This window comes from Trachypithecus francoisi, unplaced genomic scaffold, assembly GCF_009764315.1.
Source record: "Trachypithecus francoisi isolate TF-2019V2 unplaced genomic scaffold, Tfra_2.0 Lachesis_group0, whole genome shotgun sequence".
NCBI lineage: Eukaryota > Metazoa > Chordata > Mammalia > Primates > Cercopithecidae > Trachypithecus > Trachypithecus francoisi.
Window position 1 is genome coordinate 118,898,428 of NW_022681453.1, and position 21,882 is coordinate 118,920,309.

Consider the following 21,882-nt stretch of genomic DNA (forward strand, 5'->3'; position numbering starts at 1 on the left):
TAAATCACCGTCATGAGAACAGCATGGGAAAGACCTGCCTTCATGATTCAGTTACCTCCCACCTGCTCCCTCCCACAATATGTGGGAAGTCAAGTTGAGATTGGGGTGGGGATACAGCCCAAGCATGTCAGCCATCTTCCTTTGGTGTCTTCATGTAGTGTTCCCTTTGTGCATATCTCTCGTAAATCTCCTCTTACATGGATACTCTTGGATTAGAGTCTACCTGTATAACCTCATTTCACCTTAATTATGTACTTAAAAGGCCCTATTTCCAAATACCATCACATTCTGAAGTACTGAGCATCAGAACATCAACATATGAATTTGGGGACACACTAAGTCAGCGCATGATAGGTGACAGACTGGGAACCTGGCATAATGATCTTTTCCAAGGTTCTGTGCTTCTCTGGAGAGGATACATGAGTGACAGTTCTGTTGAGTCATAGAGCTGGAAAAAATTTAGATGAAGAATACTTATTCTGATTTCTGAAGTCGCCACACTTGCTTTCTTAGCAGCACTTACTAGGACTTAGTCTAATTTTTCTCTTTATATTCTTAGGCTGTGTGGATGAGTCTTACTGTTGAGCACTTACTTTTTCTCGCCTTTGAATATCCAGCCCTTAGCACATAGTATGTGTCAGTAAATAATAGTTGAATAACAGGTGATTCATCTGCCTCTGGACATTGTCACAATTTCCTCCACCACAAAAGGAAATGAATTTGTCTTTTTGTCTTTTCCACAGTCATCTACCAAGACTGAAGGCATATTTTTTTGCCTTGAGTGGTTTGAACTGAATTCTGTCTGATGTCTAAATTTGACTACAGTGATATATTTATTTATAAACCATCTTTATTAAAGAATGTTATTGCCACCGTTTCCTTAGTTGCTAATTATTTTGTGCATTGTTATTGCTCCTCAGATTTTCTTATTTTGGGGGAGACTTAGGCATTATTTCCTTAGATGTAGATCAAAGTTGAATTGGATAACTAAAATATGTTGCAATTTATGTTATAGAAAAATGGTAAAAATATTCAGCACATATTTTTTATATTTCTATTTCAGAATTAATATTTCAGCCTTTTTTTTTTTTTTTTTTTTTGAGTTGAAGTTGGAGTCTCACTCTGTTGCCCAGCCTGGGCGCCCAGTGACGCGATGTCAGCTCACTGCAACCTCTGCCTCCCAGGTTCAAGGAATTCCCCTGCCTCAGCCTCTTGAGTAGCTGATATTACAGGCCCGTGCCACCACACCTGGCTAATTTTTTGTATTTTTAGTAGAGATGGGGTTTCACCATGTTGGCCAGACTGGTCTTGAACTCCTGACCTCAGACAGTCCACCCACCTCGGCCTCCCAAACTTCTGGGGTTACAGATGTAAGCCACTGAGCCCGGCCAGTATTTCACTTTTTTAAAATAAATCTTTTTAATGATAAGACAGGCTTGGGTTTGTCAAGAACAGGTTTCTAAAAGGGTTTTGTTATGCATGCACATGTAAATAAAAACCTTTTACAAATCCCACAGAATAAGATACTTTAAAATGGAGCTGTCAAGCAATTTTTATATGTGTAGTCAATTTGTGGTTTCAAAAAGCTACTTCAAAAAAAAACTTCAAAAAGTTAGTGCTTTTTGATAAATTTTTTTTAAAACCACTTTGTTAACAGGTCTAAAGTTATATGATAAAATGATGAAATAAATTCTTTTCATTATAAATAATCTTGTTTAAAAGTCCAGAGTGTTCCTCTTAATATTTAGTGAGAGCCCTGTTCTTGTTGTACTCCATCAGTTGTCTATGTTGCTGGTTGACTATTGGAAGTTTTACACTGAATGAAAGAATTAAGATTGTAAACCTCTAGAAAACAAGGACTTTACTTCTGTGGTCCTTCCAGGATTGAATGAAGGTTCCATGAAAGAGAAACATCTAGAATACGCCTTTCTTTTTTCTTAATAGCTAGTAGAGGGTGAGGAGGGAGAGAAGACACTGTAGGAGAATGCATGTTTATGTCAGATGGTAGGAAAAATTCATGACGTATTTATACTGCATGTGCTAACAAACAGCATACAGCTACATGTTTTAGACAAAATAAAAGAAGTTTTGATGATAATTATCAATACATGCATGAGAATTTCCAATGTCATGGTTTAAGCACCCACTTCACATACACTTGTAAATTAGCTTCCGTGCATTCATAAATGGGGTTAGTGTGATTAGCTTGCCAAGGCCCAGAAGAGATTATATTTATTAAAGATCACATGAAAAGTTGTGTCCTAGGCGTCTGACTAGGAATTTTAATTTTAAATGGGTAATATTGTCTTATTAATGAACTATTAATACAGTAGAAACATTTATTTTGATAGATTTATTAATGAATGTAAAGATTCTTGTTTATTTGACATAAGGATTAATGACCTATTTTGTATACTGAAATATAACATAAACATTGATAGACTTGCCAATCTGACTTAAGCACTACTTTTAAAATATGAAGCTAAGTATAGTTTTTTGTTGTTGTTAAGATGTTTTAGACATGTTAAGTCATTTTATTTTGGCCTATAATCAACCTCCTGAGGTATAATGAGAAATCCTTTTCAATATAGAAAGTCAGTTTTATGGGGTTTTTAGATTTTGTGTTTTTTTTGAAAAACAAAACTTCCTGTCAGAGTGTGTGCCTGATTGTCTCATATATTTGGTTAGATCAGCTGGCATGGCTCCTTGGCAGCCTGGCCCTCGCTGCCAGTTTACTCTGTGTCCCCTTCCTTACAGGGCCCTGACCCGGAGGCCATCTCTCAGCTGTCCCAGCCCTGCAGATTCTTTGAGGTCCCTGAAGCCTTTCCTGATTCTCCCATCTCGTGTTATCATTCTCTATACCCTATAGCTTTACCTTTTGATCATGGTATATGTTGTGTTAATTATTCCTTTCGTTGTATCTCAGCAAAGTTGTTGGCTCATAGGAGCTGGTAGAGTGATGCCAGCCACAGAGGCAATAAATATTGGCATTGTGCTGTCTTCACTGCTTTTCTTGGATGAATTAAAAAACATTCAGAGGAGCTGGGCACAGCGGTGCATGCCTGTCATCCCAGCTACTTTGGAGGCTGAGGCAGGAAGATGACTTGAGGCCAGTTCAAGGCTGCAGTGTATGATGATCACACCTGTGCAGTAGCCACTGCAATTCAGCCTGGGCAACACAGTGAAATTTCATCTCTAAAAAAAATAATAAAGGCAACAAAGAATTGGAAAAAGAATGCACAGAGTGTGGATTGGCTTGCTTTACTCATAACAGGTTGCTTTTCCAAGCATCTTCTTTCACAACACTCATTATCAGGACATCTTGGGAGCAAAAGTGTCCATATTGATTTGGGGTTACTTAAGTTTTTCTTTGGTCAGAATCCCTCGTTTTATCCATGTCCTCAGTCCTAGATTAAGTAATCTTTTTGTGCACATTTATAGCTTCTGACGTTAATGTCCCCATTGTTTCCTAAAGTCCCGATGATGATGGAACTGTGCATATTAAAGCAGGAATGGGGCAGAGTGTTGTTAGGCATATCTAAAAGCCTACCCCTGGAAAAGTACTTATGTGGCACAGAAAGCCTCTTTCTGGAAAACCACTGAACTGGTAGTTAAATTCAAAAGTCACTCTTAAAATCAGTTTAAGCACACATTAAATTCACTTGTCTTGGATGAAGCCAGTGAACATGTTAAGGCAAAACAAGATTTATTATCAAATACTGGTTTCTCCAAAAAGTTACATGGGATCAGAATCAGATGTTGATGAATAATTTGTTTTTGTACGTTTTAAGAGTTACATGTTCTTCTAGAGCTCATTTAACTGGTTGAGCTAGAGAACCAGAATACAACATGATTTGTGTTTTTCTGTGGTGGAAGAGAAAAGTAAAATTAAAGTGGAAGTTATTAATACTATCTGTATTCACAGGCTGCTAATATGTACTGCGTTCTTTCCTTTTGTGTTTTTCTTCAGGTGATTGAAGACAGTACTGGAGTCCGCCGGGTGGTGGTCACACCCCAGTCTCCTGAGTGTTATCCCCCAAGCTACCCCTCAGCCATGTCTCCAACGCATCATCTCCCTCCCTATCTGACTCATCATCCACATTTTATTCATAACTCACACACGGCTTACTACCCACCTGTTACCGGACCTGGAGATATGCCACCTCAGTTTTTTCCTCAGCATCATCTTCCCCACACAATATATGGTGAGCAAGGTAAGTAGATTCTCGTTGGCATCAGGAGCCGTTGAAACTGGTTACAACATTTCAATAGTTCAAGATGGCCCTTTGTTTCTTGTGAAATAAGCAGAGTAGAAAAGGACCTAGGTGGTTTGTAAGACTCATGAGGAATTCCTAGCTTCCTTTGTCCTGCATGGTGCCTTGGAAAAATTACTTTGTGGGTTTACGTCTTTTTCTTTCTTTCTTTCAGTTTTCCCAAACTCGGCCCCAACTCCCACCTTACAAGATCAAGGAGTAAGGTAGCCAGCCACCTTTTATTTTAGAAAAGTGGCAATGTGACATTGTTCCCGTGTCCTGAAAGCATGTTTTTATGTGAGAGTGGACTGAGGTACAACTGTGGCACATCATTGCTTTGGTATCCATATGATCTACCAGTTAAAGGGAAATTGAAAGGTGTTTTGTGCCCCATTTCCAATGTTTGAAGATTGTGAAGTCTCAGCAACCTTTGGGCTTCCTGAAAGGCTCTATGTTGTGATGTTGGCAGAACTAAAAATCCCCTGGCTGTTGATGTGGCCTTCCTGAACCTGCTTTTAGTTTAAGACTAGCCATTAGTGCAGCCACGGTTTCACTGGTTGTTAGGCAAATACTTACCTGGATATGAAAAGCGTCTCAGAACTACCAACATTATATCTTTTTAAAGTTTTGACCTTGGTGTTGGTTTAGTTTAAAGGCTTTCTCTATCAAAATGAATCCTAAGAAACCAGATAATTGAAGGTAAAATTAGACTTTAGCCTCTAGGACTTTACAAAGTGATTTTCTTCTGAGTCTGACTATGAAGGGGAGCATTTTGCTGCTTCAGACATTTATTATGTTGGTTTAGATACATTGTAGAAGAAATGCCTGTTATACCATAGAATGTTTGAGCAAGTTATTACTTTTAACAGTTATATATGTATATAATTATATAATTTCTATATAATTAATTATAATTTATAATTATATATATTTTTATATATAATTTTTCCCTGTTCATCTCACATTATAACTTATTCACAGAAAAAGCTTTTTTGAGATGGTATTTCAAGTGAAATATACTGTTGTAACTTAGGGATAGAATTTGACTGTATGTGTGTTTTGTTTGTTTTTTAAGTAGTCAAAGAAATTTGACATAATTCAAATTAATCAGGTGCTTTCACAGTGGAGTATAAGGGGATGATAGCAAAACATGAAATCAATACTTTGATTTTATAGCAGCATCAATGACTTCCTGTTAATTTGATCTTTTTTCCATATGACATAACACCAAGAAAACATTAAGTAGTGGGGATATACTATGAAAACATTTGGATAAAAACTGAAAAAATTTAGTTAGCTGTAATTTTTTAAAATGTATTAAGTGCTTTGACACAATATGCATTAAATAATTGAGTGTTTCTCAGAGCTTTCTGGCTGGATCTGAGCTCTGATGACATGAAAGTCCTTGGTGACTGACTCACTGCCTGCTGGTGTATGTCTGACTTGCCTTATTTTAGAAGTCTGTTAGTAGGATGCCACATAGTTACTGTTTTGTAAATACTGTCCTTTACAATTTTAGGCAAGACAACGGTATGATTTAAATCATTAGAGTTAAGCACGATTGTAGTCTCTTCATTTTATGGTGTATTTGGGTCTAATTCCATTAAAATAACACAGAGCAATAATGCATACAAATAAAAATGCCTTCATGGATTTCACATTAAAGCGGTAAACCAAAATCCCTTCCCTTTATAAATAAGCCATTTATATGTTCTTTAACCTTAGTTCTTTAGTGTGCATACCTAAAAGCAATTTAAATATTAATTTTCTAAACTATAAGAGTTTACAAGTTTTCACCATATCTGAAGAGATGATTAGTGCCTGCGGTGAATATGTTAAATCTCATGTGTAATGCATCGTGGCATTTAGAACATTTACTATCCTTCTGGTATATTTTGACGTTGTTTATTTGGATACATACTGTCTGAATAGGATTATATTTGTTTTGACGCATTCTCTAGTGCAAACTGGTTCTCTCATGAAGATTTGATTTTTCACCAAACAACTTGTTAAAAAACAAATCTTCCTTTAGCTATGTTAACAGTAAGAAACAGTGGAGCTTTACCGTTGAGTAATTGAGACAGCAGTTTTGTTAAATTATGCAGGGTAACCATACATTTCTGTTGTGCCTGTGGCAGTCCTAGTTTAGGTCTCTTGCCTTGAAGAAATTATTGATATTCCTCCCTTTTCACTGTCAGAAGTGTTCAGATTTGGATGGTAATTTATATTGTCACTCCATAGATGAGGTGACCCTTGTTTCTTATGAAGATGTAAGGACCCAATCTTTGTGTTACGCATTGTCATTTTTACTGATACCTGAAAATAGTTTTGAACTGATTTAAAAATTTAAATTTAACATGAAGTTTTCTCCTTGAGGTCTTAAGATTGTTTGCAGGCTTCTGTTTTCTTTTGAGCCACTTTAAAATGTGCGTAGTAAAGTCACAGGACGTTCTACATTTGTCTTGCCTTCGATTACTCCAAAAGAGAAGTTTGAGACCACAGCTTGTTATGTTTGGCACCAGATTTCAGAGATGGCTTTTCTTAACCCTTATACTTCCTCCTTGAACATTTCCCCCGATTCTGTGAGCTTTGATTATTTTAAATGCAAATGTGTCATCTCATTATCTTAGTTAAATTTGTTCAAATGTTGCCTCTTTTGAATGCCACAAATAATTTAAACTTTGACTGCAATATACTTTCCAGTAGAAATACTATTCTGTCTACAGGGATAAGTCGACTTTTAAAGTGGCTTGATTCTAAGTACATGTTTAATGGGAGTATTTTATTTGTTCTAACTTTTTCATGTATTGCAACTACTGAAAACATATTGAAAGGCAAAAATCAAAGTCAGTTATAAATTCAACTAGAATATGAGCTCTTTAGGGATAACAACCTTGTCTTCAGTATTCTCTGTAATACAGGAAATTTTCTGAATGCACAGTATAGTTTTTAATGATTGATTATTCCTTGATTGATTAGAAACAAATGGGAATGCTTTAAATGTATATCGTGTATATGGCATTTTCTTTTTTCTTTCTCTTTTTGAGGCAGAGTCTTGCTCTGCCGCCCAGGCTGGAGTGCAGTGGTGCAATCTCAGTTCACTGCAATCTCCGCCTCCCGGGTTCAAGCGATTCTCCTGCCTCAGCCTCCCGAGTAGCTGGGATTATAGGCGCCCGCCACCACGCCTGGCTAATGTTTTGTATTTTTAGTAGAGGTGGGGTTTCACCATGTTGCCCAGGCTAGTTTCGAACTCCCAAACTCAGTCTGTCCACCTCGGCCTCCCAAAGTGCTTACAGGCGTGAGCCACCACGCCCGGCAGTATTTTCTTAAAAAAATATTTATTATACTCTGTTTAGTAATATTTTAGACTTTTATACTTTAGACTTCTTCAGGAGCCAGATCATTTGACCATTTAATAATTTATTCTGAAAATGTAAACTGAGTTTGGGTTTATCATAATCATCCGTTTTAGAAATTATACCACTTTATGGAATGTCAAGCTACATCACCCGAGAAGACCAGTACAGCAAGCCTCCGCACAAAAAACTGAAAGACCGCCAGATCGATCGCCAGAACCGCCTCAACAGTCCTCCTTCTTCTATCTACAAAAGCAGCTGCACAACAGTATACAATGGCTACGGGAAGGGCCACAGCGGTGGAAGTGGCGGAGGCGGCAGCGGTGGTGGTCCCGGAATTAAGAAAACAGAGCGACGAGCAAGAAGCAGCCCAAAGTCGAATGATTCAGACTTGCAAGGTAATACTCAAGATGTATGCCATAGAGTGAATTATCAAGACAGAGACATCTCAAATGTTGTTTCCACATCTTTTACATGAGAATATTCTTTCATGGTGCTTGGTTGTTCTGCTAAGAATATTTGAGTAGACCTTCTTTGATCTATTTCTTAGTAAGGAAAGAATATTGCATTGTTTATTTTTTATTAATACATCATGGCAGAAATACTACGTTTTGGTCACATATGCCATGTAGCTTTCTACTTAGTAACAAGTGTGTGAAAATCTTTTCATGTTAGCCTACTTCTGTTGTTTCACTCTCTGAATAGATAGATGTGGAAGAAATCCAAAGATAATTTTTCTAAAAGTGTAGGCTAGTTTAAATCTCAAAATAATTATACCTCATAAACCATATGTAATTGCTTCCTTACTGTAATGAAATCTGTCATTGAATCACAGAAATATATTTCTCTTTAGTTTTGGCATCAGTTATTGTCTCATACCACCTTTTGCCTGTGAATTAAGTGTTTGGAAACCAAGAACGAGATGGAAGAATGAGGGTCACCACATATAGCTAGAGAAACATCAACTCAGAATGGCACGTGCTTTTTTGTAGATGAATCTCTTGGGTATAGATCAGTTGATTTGGAGGAAGGTTTTTGTGTTTAAATGAAGTTTTGGGGGTAGTTTAGAGAGAACCTATTTTGATGCCACATAAGGAAAAACAGTGACTTTTTCTATAGGCATAGGGAAGAATGACTTAAGTGAGGCAAAAAAGGTAACATTTGGATAAGGTAGGTGAGTTTATAGATAGAAATGACTGGAAAACAAAGACATGAACAACTTTTAAAGATAGGATCAATTATTCAAGTAGATTCCCTTTTTCATTCACAATCACATTCTCACAGACAGTCCCCATTTCTACCTGACTGAGATGCAATAAGGAATCTGATTGTAACACTCATTGATTATAACACTCACTGAATTTACGGATTCCTTACTGCATCTCATTCAGGTAGAAACAGGGACTGCGTCTGTGAGAATGTGATTGTGACTGAAAAAGATGGAATTTGTGTGTTTTTGAGTGTCTATGGAAGAGCTTCTGACAAGGGAGAGGAAGGTTAGGTAAAATGAAATATTGCAATCAACGTTCCCCCCTACGTTATTTGGGTGAGTGATTGCAGCATGAGAGAGAGGAATAGTAAGATAACAGTGAAATGTAAACAGATCATGTATTCTTTTCATTTTAATTATTTATTCTTTTCTCTATTTTCCAAACTCTATGCAATTACCATGTTATTCTTACAATTTTTAAAACAAATAATTATCATACAAAGGAAATTGAAGATTCAAGAGGCTTGTACATAGCTCTTAAGGGAAGATGCTGGGTCTCATATAATAATTTTTAGTCAAATGATACTGTAATTTCTAAGCTTGAAATTAGTTTATTAGCAGTGTTACAATTTAACCATGACTATACAAGAATTCATACCAAAAAAATTAAGAATAGATTTCCCTAAAGAGAATTTTAATCCAAAGAAAAGCAAGAGAGAATGTATAAATTGTCTAGAGAGCTTACGAGGTTTGAAGTACTTTGATTACTTGACTCATTCTTTAATAATTTTCACCTTGCTTTGCACCAAAACTGATTTAAGGCAAATGACATAGACACATAGAAGCAGATAACATAAATGTAAGCATTAAGGAGCCGAAAGATGGTAAGGGAAGGAAAATACTAATAAGATGAAGCAGGGTTCCAGTAGAGTGGCTTGATATGGGCCATATATTTGGTTTTGCGCCTCCTGGTTGTCAAAGCAAAAAGGCAAATGTGAGTCACATAGCATGGACAAAGAATAAAGCACTTCTTGTTCATGGGGTCCATCAAGTGGCTCATAATGTTTCAGTTGTGTCTGCCTCAAAATGTGGCTGTTGGTTCCTAGGATTCCAAAAGGCTTTTTTCCTGCTTTCTCATCCTTACAAGTGTGTCTCCTGCTAGAGGTTACTGCACCTGACATCTAAATCTGTGCCCCAGAAACAGACTTCTTAACTGATTCTTAGGTTTACAGTGCTACCTAATTAATCTAAAACTATACTTAATACCAGTATGATAAACCTAATAGGTTCATATGTGGTTTGCACAAGAATAGAATATATACTTAACCATAACATGTGACTTGTGGTTTTACTTAGGTTAAATTGCCCTCATGGCCAGAAGAGATACATCTTTTTACTTTTTTTTTGAGATGGAGTCTCGCCCTGTCACGTAGGCTGGAGTGCAATGGTGCAATCTCAGCTCACTGCAGCCTCCGCCTCCCAGGTTAAAGCCATTCTCCTGCCTCAGCCTCCTGAGTAACTGGGATTACAGGCATGTGCCACCACACCCTGCTAATTTTTGTATTTTTGGTAGAGATGGGGTTTTGTCATGTTGGCCAGGCTGGTCTCAAACTCTTGACCTCAGGTGATCTGCCCACCTCGGCCTCCTTCTTTTTACCTTATAATTCCTTTGCCTTTGAGTTAATTTACTTGAATAATTTACCTTTTTACCACTTACAAAAAACAAATCTTTAAAAAAAGACAAACTTTAAGTTTGTGCCTGGTCCTGTGGTAAAGCTAAACACATGTAAAAGAAGCAAACAACTCATGTTAATATAAATACATGTATTAAAAAGATGGAGATACCTTAATTTCTCTCTTGAGGTCTAGTTCTCTCAGTTAACTGTGCTTCAGAAACTTTAAAACAATAGAGATTCGTGGACCCCATTTTAGACCTAGTAAATCAGAATCTTCACACCACTTTTGACTTCGTGTTTTTTTTGTTTTGTTTTGTTTTTTAAATAAAACCTCCACTGGGGATAATGTATAATCAGCCAAGATAGAAGATTATACTATCATCATAATAAGGATGGTTCATCAAGTTGTACACAGTATGGAATAGGAACTTTGTGTTTTATTCATCAATCTCTCCCTCCTTCTAGTACTATACCTGACACATAGTAGGTACTCAGTAAATGTTGTTAAGTGAGTCCTGTTTTCTTAATTGCCTTGTTTTCCAGAGCAAGCCTTCTCTTTGAACACACAAAGCTATTGTACCATTTCCTTTTCCTGGAACAAATTGTTGCATTGCTCAAGGAAACTGCTCTGTGGCTAGCCTCCCCTTTCATTTACTATTACCTTCAGGAAAACAGGCACGACAGAGTCCCATAGTACACTCTGAGAAATATGGGATCTCTGAGTTCTTGCACTTCCTTGGAGCAAATGGTGTGGTGTGAGCCGAGAACAGTTGGGGCTTTGGTATTAGACATACAGTACTTGGCTTAGAATTGGGCTTTGTTACTTAGTTTTTCCTTTTAGTTTTCCCTGAATTTCCATGTTCACATTTGTAAAATGGGCACTTAAATTTCCATTATTAAATATTAAAAATACCCGTGCTCAGTTCTTAACACTTTAATATAATGGTAACCCTTATGACTTGAATATTGTCTCTCTCATCTTCAGGACTCCTGTTATTATAGGATCATGTCTCATCTGAGATAGCTGCCCCTCAAAATAGGCATCTCTCTCTACTCTCCATCTGGCGGCTTTTCCCCTTCCCTTCATGCTCCATTCCCCTCACCCCAGTCCTCTACATTTCTTCTCCTTTAAGCCAGAAGTGGCTTTCTTAGCTTAAACCCATCTTACATTTTTGAAAGCTAAGCCCTGCATTACTGGCCCACTATCTCTGAAAGTTGCTTCCAGGCTCCTCTTCTTTTTTTTTTTTTTTTGAGACAGAGATGGAGTTTCACTCTTATTGCCCAGGCCGGAGTGCAATGGCGTGACCTCAGCTCAGTGCAACCTCCACGTCCCAGATTCAAGCAATTTTCCTGCCTCAGCCTCCTAAGTAGCTGATATTACAGGTGCACACCACCATGCTTGGCTAATTTTTGCATTTTTAGTAGAGACAGGGTTTCACCATGTTGGCCAGGCTGGTCTTGAACTCCTGACCTCAGGTGATCCACCCGCCTTGGCCTCCCAAAGTGCTGGGATTACAGTCGTGAGCCATTGCACCTGGCCAATTTTTTTGTATTCTTAGTAGAGGCGGGATTTTGCCATGTTGGCCAGACTGGCCTTGACTCCTGGTCTCCAACTCCTGGCCTCAGCCTCCCAAAGTGCTGGGATTACAGGCGTGAGCCACCGTGCCTGGCCACTTCCAGGCTCTTTTAAGAGAGGTTGGCACTGTGTAGAAACATACCCAATATCCTGGGGTCCTCTCTGGTGGAATTGGTACCGGATCTCATACATCTTCTCGTCACCTCGTCCTAGGGCACTTCCAGCTCCGAGTGAGAAAGAACTCTGGTGCTCAGCCTCTTGGGACTTCCTTTCTCATGGTCTCTGGTATCTCCTCATATGTTTTTTATTTTTCTCTTTGCTCCCTCTGAACCTTAAGAGACTTCCCAGAAGGGCCACCTTATGGTTTAAGATGTGTGATTATTCATTTTCCTCTCCAGTGCATCCTCTGTTGTGGCTACAGTTAAATAGATCTCAACATTTTAATCCCTTCCGTGAGAACCTCTGTGGTGCTTCCCACTATCTAGAGAATAAAGTCTAAACTGCATGATATGACACAAACTAACTTCTTGTGGCCCTTCAGATTTCCCTACTAGACACGCTCGCTGTGTTCTGCCCCGTTTTGTGAATATGCCTCATTCCCTTTTCTTGGCCTGTCCTTCCAGTTCCTCTGCCTAGCAAACTCCAACTCAGGCCTTCAAGAGCCAGCTCAGTTATCACCTCCTCTATGAAGGCTGCCTGTCTCTCCAACATATTATGATGGCAGATAAGTTAGGGAAAAATATTTCAAGAGTTTTTGCCTGCCTTTTCTCTTCCTCTCCCAGTATTTCATTTTAGAACAGTGCTTGGGCATCAAGTCCACAGATGTTCAAGGACAGGAATGGAAAAATGTGTTCTTGTACACAGAGTATTATGCAAGAGCTGGGCCTTAAGCCTGTTCTGTGGCCAAAACCCAGTTAAAATAGTCACATTGCCTTTCACTGCAGAAGCTAAAGAAGTTTCTGTTGCTCTTCATTGAGTGAGAGGGAAGCTTCATTTCTTTCATTTTATTCTTGATAAAAAGCGAAACACACAGTATTTTAAGGAAGTTATTGAGTGGGATCCAGTGAGTCAGGATCCAGTTGTCTAACTGAAATCCTTCCATTTTCAGCCAGTTATACCCCCTCAGAAAGGAGTTAGTTTATCTGCCAGTATTGTTTTAGAAAGAATTATATGAATTTAGAGTAAAAAACAAAAGCTTTGCTGAGGATCCACTGTTTAATTTTAAAAGACCTAAGTAGTCCCAATAATATGTGTGTGTGTTTGTATGTATGTGTGTGGGCAGATGGTGAAGGGAGAGGACATCAAGAGTGCAAAGTCACAATTTCCAAACTTTTTGTTTTTTGTTTTTTGTTTTTTTTGAGACAGAATCTGGCTCTGTCACCCAGTCTGGAGTATAGTGGCACAATTTTGGCTCACTGCAACCTCCGCCTCCCAGGTTAAAGCAATTCTCCTGGGATTACAGGCGCCTGCCACCATGCCTGGCTAATTTTTGTATTTTTGGTGGAGACGGGGTTTTGCCATGTTGCCCAGGCTGGTCTCAAACTCCTGACCTCAGGTGATCTACCTGCTTTGGCCTCCCAAAGTGCTGGGATTACAGGTGTGAGCCACCGCGCCCGGCCTCCAAACACTTTTTTCTGTATAAAAATGTGCTGTGTGCAGTTGACATTGTTGACCTTCACTTTGTTCCTCTGGCTTACCCTAAGAGTGAGGATGTCTTTTTCATATATGACTTTTACATTTTAAAAATGTAATGGAATTGTAGATTTTAAATAATCGGTGTTCTGGACTATGTGACATACAACATGTCATTTCACTAAGCCGTGGTTTTCCTTTCAGTAAAATGAACAGGTGAGTTAGGGTCTGCGATTTTCAAAATCTTATCAGCGAGTAGATTGCCTCTGTTTTCAGACAATTGTGTGTGGCTCGCCAATTTTAAATACAGTATCCCTTCGCCCCTACCACATCACACACATTCATACACACATACATGTATACACATGCACTCTGAAAGCAGAGAGCACTAAAACTCCTGTGGTTTGAGTGGAGGACCGGGGTCCTTGTCACCCCCCACAAGGCTTTCCCAGGGATCCAGCCCTCACCTGGATCCTGGCTACTCACAGGCTCTGGCCAGCATTATCAGTACCATCTAGGAGCTTGTGAGACATATGCCCTTATGACCTGTCCCAGACCTACTGAATACAGGCTGTGTAGGTGGGGCCCACCAATCTGTGTTTCATCAGGCACTCCAGGTAATAATAAGCCACAGTAGCATTTGAGAACTGCTGGCCATTTGAGTGCGAAGCAATTTTTAACCAAGATTTTAAATGGCAGGGGTGGGAAAGCAGCGGGTGGGGGGCATTCAGTTGGAACACTTGGTTTAAGTTGAGACATGTTCCTTGTACTATCTGTATCATGATAAATACATACTAGTGGTGGAAGAGTTCCTTTTGTGTGATTAACATATAGGTAGCAGTTTATGTGAACTCTTCTAGAAGTTATAGTGCCATATGGGAAAAATTGGGACAAAGTGGCAAGAATTCCAAATATAGAAGAAAACGAACATACAGCATACTTTTGGCATTTGAACTTTGAAATTGTTAACAATCCAAAGACTCAGTTGCATTTTAGATCACATTCCACCACATAGACTCACAGTTTCTGGTTATGATACCGAAAGCCAGTGATGAGGGCATTATTCTTGTGCATTTCTCTTTCAGAGTTCGCAGATTGCTTTCTGACTCCAGCAGTGTTCCTTATTGCCGGTTCTTTGTATTCTAATTCTTTCTCAGGTGGTCTCCCTGGCATTTTTTCTCTTCCTATTCTTATATTTTGTGATCATTGCTCAGAAACCAGAATCAGACTACAGCTCTACTTCCCCCAAAGCAGCAAGCAAGTGTATTCACAATAACAGTAATTATTCATAATGAGAAGTCATAGTGCACTAAGGCTTGAGATGGCATTTTTTCCCTCTAGGGGTCTGAGATTGTGGATATTTTTGGGTCCTTGGAGTCTGTCCTTTTGCTGAATGGCTTGGATTCTGGGAGGGCATGGCAGCGTCCACCTGTGCAGGGCCGACAGTGGTTTCCTTTGTCTGGAATGACGTGCTTAATGTTAATAAGGTCTGGAATGTTGGGAGTTAAGACAGATTTTCTTTTGGACTCTTCTTTTGGTCTTGGCTCCCTGTAGCAGATAATGCTTGTGCTTTTCTGTTTTCTGATTAAAATAGGATATTTAGTAGGGCTTTTGCACTTCACAAGTGGCAGATTTCCTCTTTCTCTTGTAAGCTTTTTCTGTCTTGTGAGCACATATCCTAGGCATGCTCAGACGAGGTGTTTTGGAAGGCTGGAGTTTGGCAGGGCTCTTCTTTTCCCCCACAGTATCTGCTTCCCTTACTGCATTTGAACACTGTACTGTTTCTAGATACATTTTTAATATTGCTTTATCTCTCAAGTCTGTAGGTGACGATGCATCCTGTGTGTTTTCACCTGTCTACAGCTGCATATAAATTCTGAGTATTGCAAAAATATCAAGAAAACATGAGAAAAGTTAAAAGTGAGCTCAGGTCAGTGGAATTCATCCATCTGACTGTCAGTTACAGTCTGAAAAGTGAAAATAGTCCAAACAAGCCCAAATAACTTTTATTTTTTAAAAGGACAGTGGGGACCCCTGGATCAGAATGCAAAAGACGTGAGACATTCTTTTTGGCAGGAAACTGGACAATTAACATCGCCACTTCCATTTCAAGTGTAGGCTGCCAGATCCGTCCGCTCAGTTAGAAGTCTCTGAGTGACTCTAATTAGGGACCAAGCGGACTTGAACGCTTTGCAACTGTCTATGTGTGGGATGGAGATAGTTTTGGGGTCAGAAGGCTGTTTCATAAGGAGCATGCTGCTCATTAACATGTGCTTTCTGACTTGGGCGTTATCCTGCAGGGCCAAGGCTGGAGAAATCAAACTATGAACAATTATTTTTCTCTGAGACCCCTGTATGATGATTTTTTTCCCCCTTACTGGGATGTTGATTTTACTAGTGCAAAGGCAAATTTACAGCTCAACAAAGAGGACACCATGGTGGCCCAAATTGTTAATTAGTAGAGTATATAATTGTCTTTATTAAGTTACATCACTTATCCTATCTTTTGCCTTTCGCCCTTTCCCCCTCGTATTTTTGTTGCAATCTGGAATGTTTTAAAGATGTTAATGCATGATTCTTTCAACAGGCAAAATGAGATATTTTTGTCATGTCAGGTTAAGAAGTCTTAACCCATTAAATCATACTTGAAGCTTCACATTTTTCACTTGCATATAAAAAGACAAACAGCATGCAAAAATAATTCATTGAGTTTTCTTTTGAAATGAATGTTCACCAGAAGTTTGAGGTCAGAATTTTGATTAGTTTTTACCATATGTAGTACTGAACTCTGTAAACCCGTGTTACTTTCTCTGCCTTTTTGCTTTCTTGGGAACTGATCATGGCAGCATTTAGATGACATCAGAACCCATGTTGGTAAAATAAATGTCATCCCAAAGAACCCTTGAAACAGCAGGTATAAGTGATGATATGGTTTGTTTCTGGTATATTTGTAACCTTCAGTTTTATTGAATTGAAACTTCTATATGTTATTTCTCTCATTTAGCTACGTTGAATTCTGAATTTAACTGGGTTAGAGGTCATCATCACAAAAGTGCCATACGCAGAAGTAAAATACGTACTAGTTGGGACCTTGCAGATCTTGGTTTAGTCTCAGTTCAGCCACTTGGGAACTATGTGACCTTGGGCATGATAGTTAATCTTTCAAGGCTTCTTTTTCTTCTTGTGTGTAGAAAATAGGGGTAATTAATGGCATCTCTTTCAGAGGACTATCATCAGCTCTTAGTACAATTTCAGACTCTAAGTGCTTTAAAAATGTAGTGGTATTGGTAAAGAAAGATCATGAGATTTTTTCCTTGTGAGAACTGCTTTCTGTGGGTCATTTTAGCAGAACCTCAGCCTGTGAGCACGCCCATCAGAATGCTGTTGGGCAAGGCATCCTGCAGCCGGGATCAGTGTTAAGTAGTAGTGAATGCCAAGGACTTGAGATAGGGGAGAGGTCAGAGGGGCATCCACTCCCCAAAAAAGGTTCTCGGACTATTGCCAACCCACAAACAACCTGCTGAATTCTGGGCAAGAATAAAATGCAGTCCTCTCTCCGTGCTTTTTCCCTGTCACCTGTCTGGGTTGAATTCTCTGTGTGAGCCCACGGAATGGGGTCTAACAGGCTGGCTTGATTCTGTTTGAACCCACTCAGCAAATTAACCACTTTAAGTTACTTTGCTAAAAGGAGGAGATTGCAGGGGACATTAGCTGGAGGCGATGGGCAAACAACAACTGCTCTGTATTTATTTTTCTCCCACCCACATTCCTTGCTTTAGGGCAATTAGTTAAGCTAGATGGATAAGCTAACTGGGTAACCTACTAAATTTCCAAGTCTTTCACAACTTTTCCTTACACCTTCCAACTTGTACACCATCTCTTCCGCATTCTGTGGGCTGCATAGACCTGCCCTGCTACATTGCGGAAGGGGTCGGCACTAGGTGTAGGTAGATCATGGGGGTGGCGAGGCATCTTGGAGGCTGACTACCAGGTGTCGATGCAGAAACCGTTTCTGTTAATACCTTATCTGAAAGAGTCTCAGCATTTGTGATGGAATTTTGGCAAATTTCCTGCTGCTATGTCAACATCGATTTTATCATTGCTTCTCCTGTGGAGTGGAGCTCTAGGATCTTTACCTAAACTGCAGTGTGAAGAGGCAGGGTGTTGAACTTCTGGTTTTGTATGATCATTATTGTAATGTGATAATTATAGTCTATATTGCAAATACGTTCATTATCATTCATGCTTTCTGCCATGGTCAGCTTTGGCTTTTATTTTAAATTTAATTTCCTCAACCAGACACACAGTGTAGCAGACTCTATTACCCTATTTCCGTTTTTGGTGCTGTAATGAGACTTTGAAATTCTAGGAATTGAGTAGATAACACAAGTGTGATGTGGGAAAGGTCCCTGGGAAACAACAGTGATACTATTAGGTTGGTGCACAAATAATTGTGGTGTTTGCCATCACTATTGCACCCACATAACAGCTCAGTGCATGCAATTTACAAAGTAATGAGTGAAATGCTCCCTATAGTTGACTATAAGATTTCCTCATTTTTCTCTGGTGCTGAATTTGCTTTTCAAAAAACTCTTCCCCTTGCTGTTCCCTTCCCCATTCCAGATTGTAACTGCTTCTTTCCAGCTGCATCAGAAGAAGGGGACTTTCCATGTAGGTGTTATGCTCAGAAAAGGGCAGAAAAGACCAGGTCATGGTGGGGTTGACTTGCTCCAAGCACAAAAGAGAATTGTGATGGTTCAGGAAGACTGGAAAATAATGAAGCAGGAAAGAAATGAGAAGGGCTTCAGGGGAATGGCACATTGAAGTAAAAGGAAGTGGTAAGAACAGGAAAACAAGTGGAATGAAAGGAGCATACACAGTGGGCAGGGATGATTGGATAGACTGTGGAATAAAGGTAATTTGGGGGAAAAACAGGCAGAAAATAAAAGAGATTTCATGGTTCCATGGTCGCATATTCCATTCCTCTCACTAGGTTAACATTTCCCAGAGGGGTTGGGTGGAGAGGGGGAAATCCTTTCTGCCCTGTTGTGGTCCATGTGTCCTTTTGCTGGCAGCTCCACTTGGAACAAATCTCCCTGTGAATACATCTCCTACTTTTTTCCTATTTGGAGTTTCCTGATGCTTTTGTCTTCCTCTTGTGCTGGATTAGAGCATCTACGGCCAGCATGCATTAACATGATAAACAAATTAAAAGTGAAGTCTTAAGTAGAACTTTGGAAGGAGTAGCAGTACACTATATTGAGGTATTGGATTTTTTGAATATGACTTGAAGTTGTTAAAGTGATGTTTTAGAGTTTTGATGTGCTTAAAAACTGGAAATTGAGAATTTTTTTTATTTTTTGTTTTAAGTTAAAAATTAAGCACAAGAGACCAGGCATGGGAGGATCAGTTTGTGAGGATCCCTTTGGGAAGCCAAGGCGAGAGGATTGCTTGAGCCCAGGAGTTCAAGACCAGCCTGGACAACATAACAAGACCCTATCTCTTTAAATAAATAAATAAATAAATAGATAGATAGATAGATAGATAGATAGCTGGATGTGGTGGGCATTCAGGAAGCTGAGATGGGAGCATTGTTTGAAGCCAGGAGGTCAAAACTACAGTGAGTGTTGATCGTGCTACTGCCCGTTAGCCTAGATGATAGAGTGAGACCCTGACTTTTAAAAAAAAAAAAAAAAAAAAGGCACAAGAAAGTGGGGGAGGGGGCACCACTTTTCCTTTTCCTTTATTCCTGGGTTAGTATGCCTTTGTCAAAAGCAGCTTGCTTTAAATGAAGATGTCATGCTTATTTCAAGTCCTCTTACAAACCGAGTTCACTCTCATATCCCCTTGATATGTAATAAAAAGCAATATATATATAGCATTTCTGTGAAATAATCAAGCCTTGCTTTCTAGACTTATTAGAATTACCTCATGAAAGCAACATGAGGAAGTGAGTGGGAAGAACTAGGTCTACAACAATTAAAATAGTTTTTTTTTTCCATAAATGTATTTATTACTGCTTCTCTTAATTCACATGGTGAACTTCCATTGACCTTTTTTCCCTTTTATTTGAAAAGACACAAATTATTATATGCAGCAGTAAGATCTTTCAAACCAGGAGGCATGGAGAAACTGCCATATTTTAGGTTCACTAAGTTCCTCAAAACTATTTAAGTGTCTTGCCAAGCACATTTTAAAAAAATTCATATTTAGTCTTTCAGGAAGATTTATCTTTTGTTGGAATGTTGCTCCAAGGAACTCTATAAGATATCAGCATCTCTTGAAAGCTCTGTTAAAAATGATGTTGTTACTTAAGTGAGAAATGGTTATGGGTGCTTTAATTATTCAGCGATCAAGGGTTTTGTTTTTGTTTTTGTTTTTTGGTTTGTTTTTGTTTTTTTAAACACACTGACAGCATTCATATTATTTACTACTTACACTGTCATCCATGTGAAGATGGCTCCAATTTAATTGCAGACAGTTTTCAATTTGAAAACTATATCTTCATTCCATTAAAGAATTTCGTGTCTGGGAAGTACTATTCCCTATAAAGTTTAATCTCTGGGTATAGTGGTTTCAGCATCATCTACAACATTACGCGTGAGGGCAAAACTGTTTAGAGTAAGTTAGGTAAGTTGCTATTGCATTAGCGTTTCTCAGAAGAAAGACGATCTTTTAGGTAGTAAACATACATGCATCGTAGCAATCAGTAGGATTTCCTGATTTGCCTGACTCTGCGGTGCTTCCATGCCTGTTTTCTGCGTTGTTTCTTCACTTCCTTTTCTTTTTTTGTCGGGGCGAGACAGGGTCTTGCTCTGTTGCCCAGGCTGGAGTGCAGTGGCACGATCACAGCTCACTGCAGCCTCAACCTCCTTGGCTCAAACAATTCTCTTGTCTCAGACTTCTGAGTAGCTGGAACTACAGACGTGTGCCACCCCACCTGGCTAATTATTTTTATTTATTTTATTTTTTGTAGAGACAGGGTCTCACTTTGTTGCCCAGGTTGGTCTCGAACTCCTCGGGCTCAAGTGATTCTCCTGCTTCAGCCTACCAAAGGGCTGAGATTACAGGCATGAGCCACCGCGCCCAGCCCTGCATCATTTCTTTTAAATAATGTCAGGGACAGCAGTCTCTATGGCCCTGCTACTCATATTGGAATGAGAGATACAGTAATCATCTAAATCTTAGCCTTTATAGTTAAGATTACAGAACTTGGTTTTCTGAACTGAATAATCTGTTGGATGTTGGTACCCACAAATTAGGATTCTCATTCTTCTCTTTTATATTTTTATTTCTTGCATTTTTAGATTCTATGAATTCTCTACTCTCTCTCCTGTTCTGTATATCTGGCTTCCAAGACTTGCCATATTTATCATCACTAATACTATAAATGGACTTTTAAAATTCAACACTTTTTATTCATTCATTTACTGCTGAGGTGCTTTTTATTTTATTTTGCATTTTGAACGGGGTAAGGAAATAGAAAATGATAAAGATAAATGAGAAGGATGTTTTTAATACTAGATTATTGTCATAGCTGTCAACCTATTTACTTTTGAAGAAGAAAGTTTCAGTAATTGCTCTTATTTTAAGACTATGTTACAAGCTCATTGAGTGCATCCAAGGAAAAGGAAGCACTTCAGATAAGCTAACTGCACTTCTTTAATAAGGGTGTGTGGTCCAGTTGCTAGTTTGTCCTTGTCATCTTATTTCCATTTCCTTCCTTTTGGCCATTTTTATCTTTAATGATCTCAGTAGGAGGTAAACAACCTCGATAAGAGGATAAGGGAGAATGTATCCAAGTGCTGCTTGTCAATAGCTCAGATAAAGATTTGGTGTGTGTGGAAAACCTGAAACTTAAAATGATTCTCAGAAATTATCTCTAGGGTTCATTTGTAATGTTGAGTAGATTACTATTTCTGTAGATGGGAAACTACTATTTCTATAGATCAAAAATAGTTCAATATTTGAAATTTTACATGCTTCAACTTATTCCACACATCAATATGAAGGATAATTAATAGGTATCTATACAAAGTATATCTCTACTGTGTTTCTCAGCTGTTGGTATGCTAGAATTTGTTCTGTTTTTACTTTCACTGTCAACAAGAGTAAAAGGTTTAGGGAGAGAAAACAGTGAACACCAAAGAACTCAGGTAATTTGTCTACTGCTAGGATG

General features: G+C 38.7%; 1 protein-coding gene across 2 annotated transcripts in view; it reads left to right on the forward strand.

The window, feature by feature from the left end:
• FNDC3B (fibronectin type III domain containing 3B) overlaps positions 1-21,882 on the forward strand; it is a 378,980-nt gene that overhangs the window by 210,264 nt on the left and 146,834 nt on the right. For both annotated transcript variants that reach the window (XM_033211719.1, XM_033211718.1), the window contains exons 5-6: positions 3,971-4,214; positions 7,726-8,007. In XM_033211719.1, the coding sequence (XP_033067610.1) occupies positions 3,971-4,214; positions 7,726-8,007 (526 nt within the window). The remainder of the gene's footprint in view (positions 1-3,970; positions 4,215-7,725; positions 8,008-21,882) is intronic.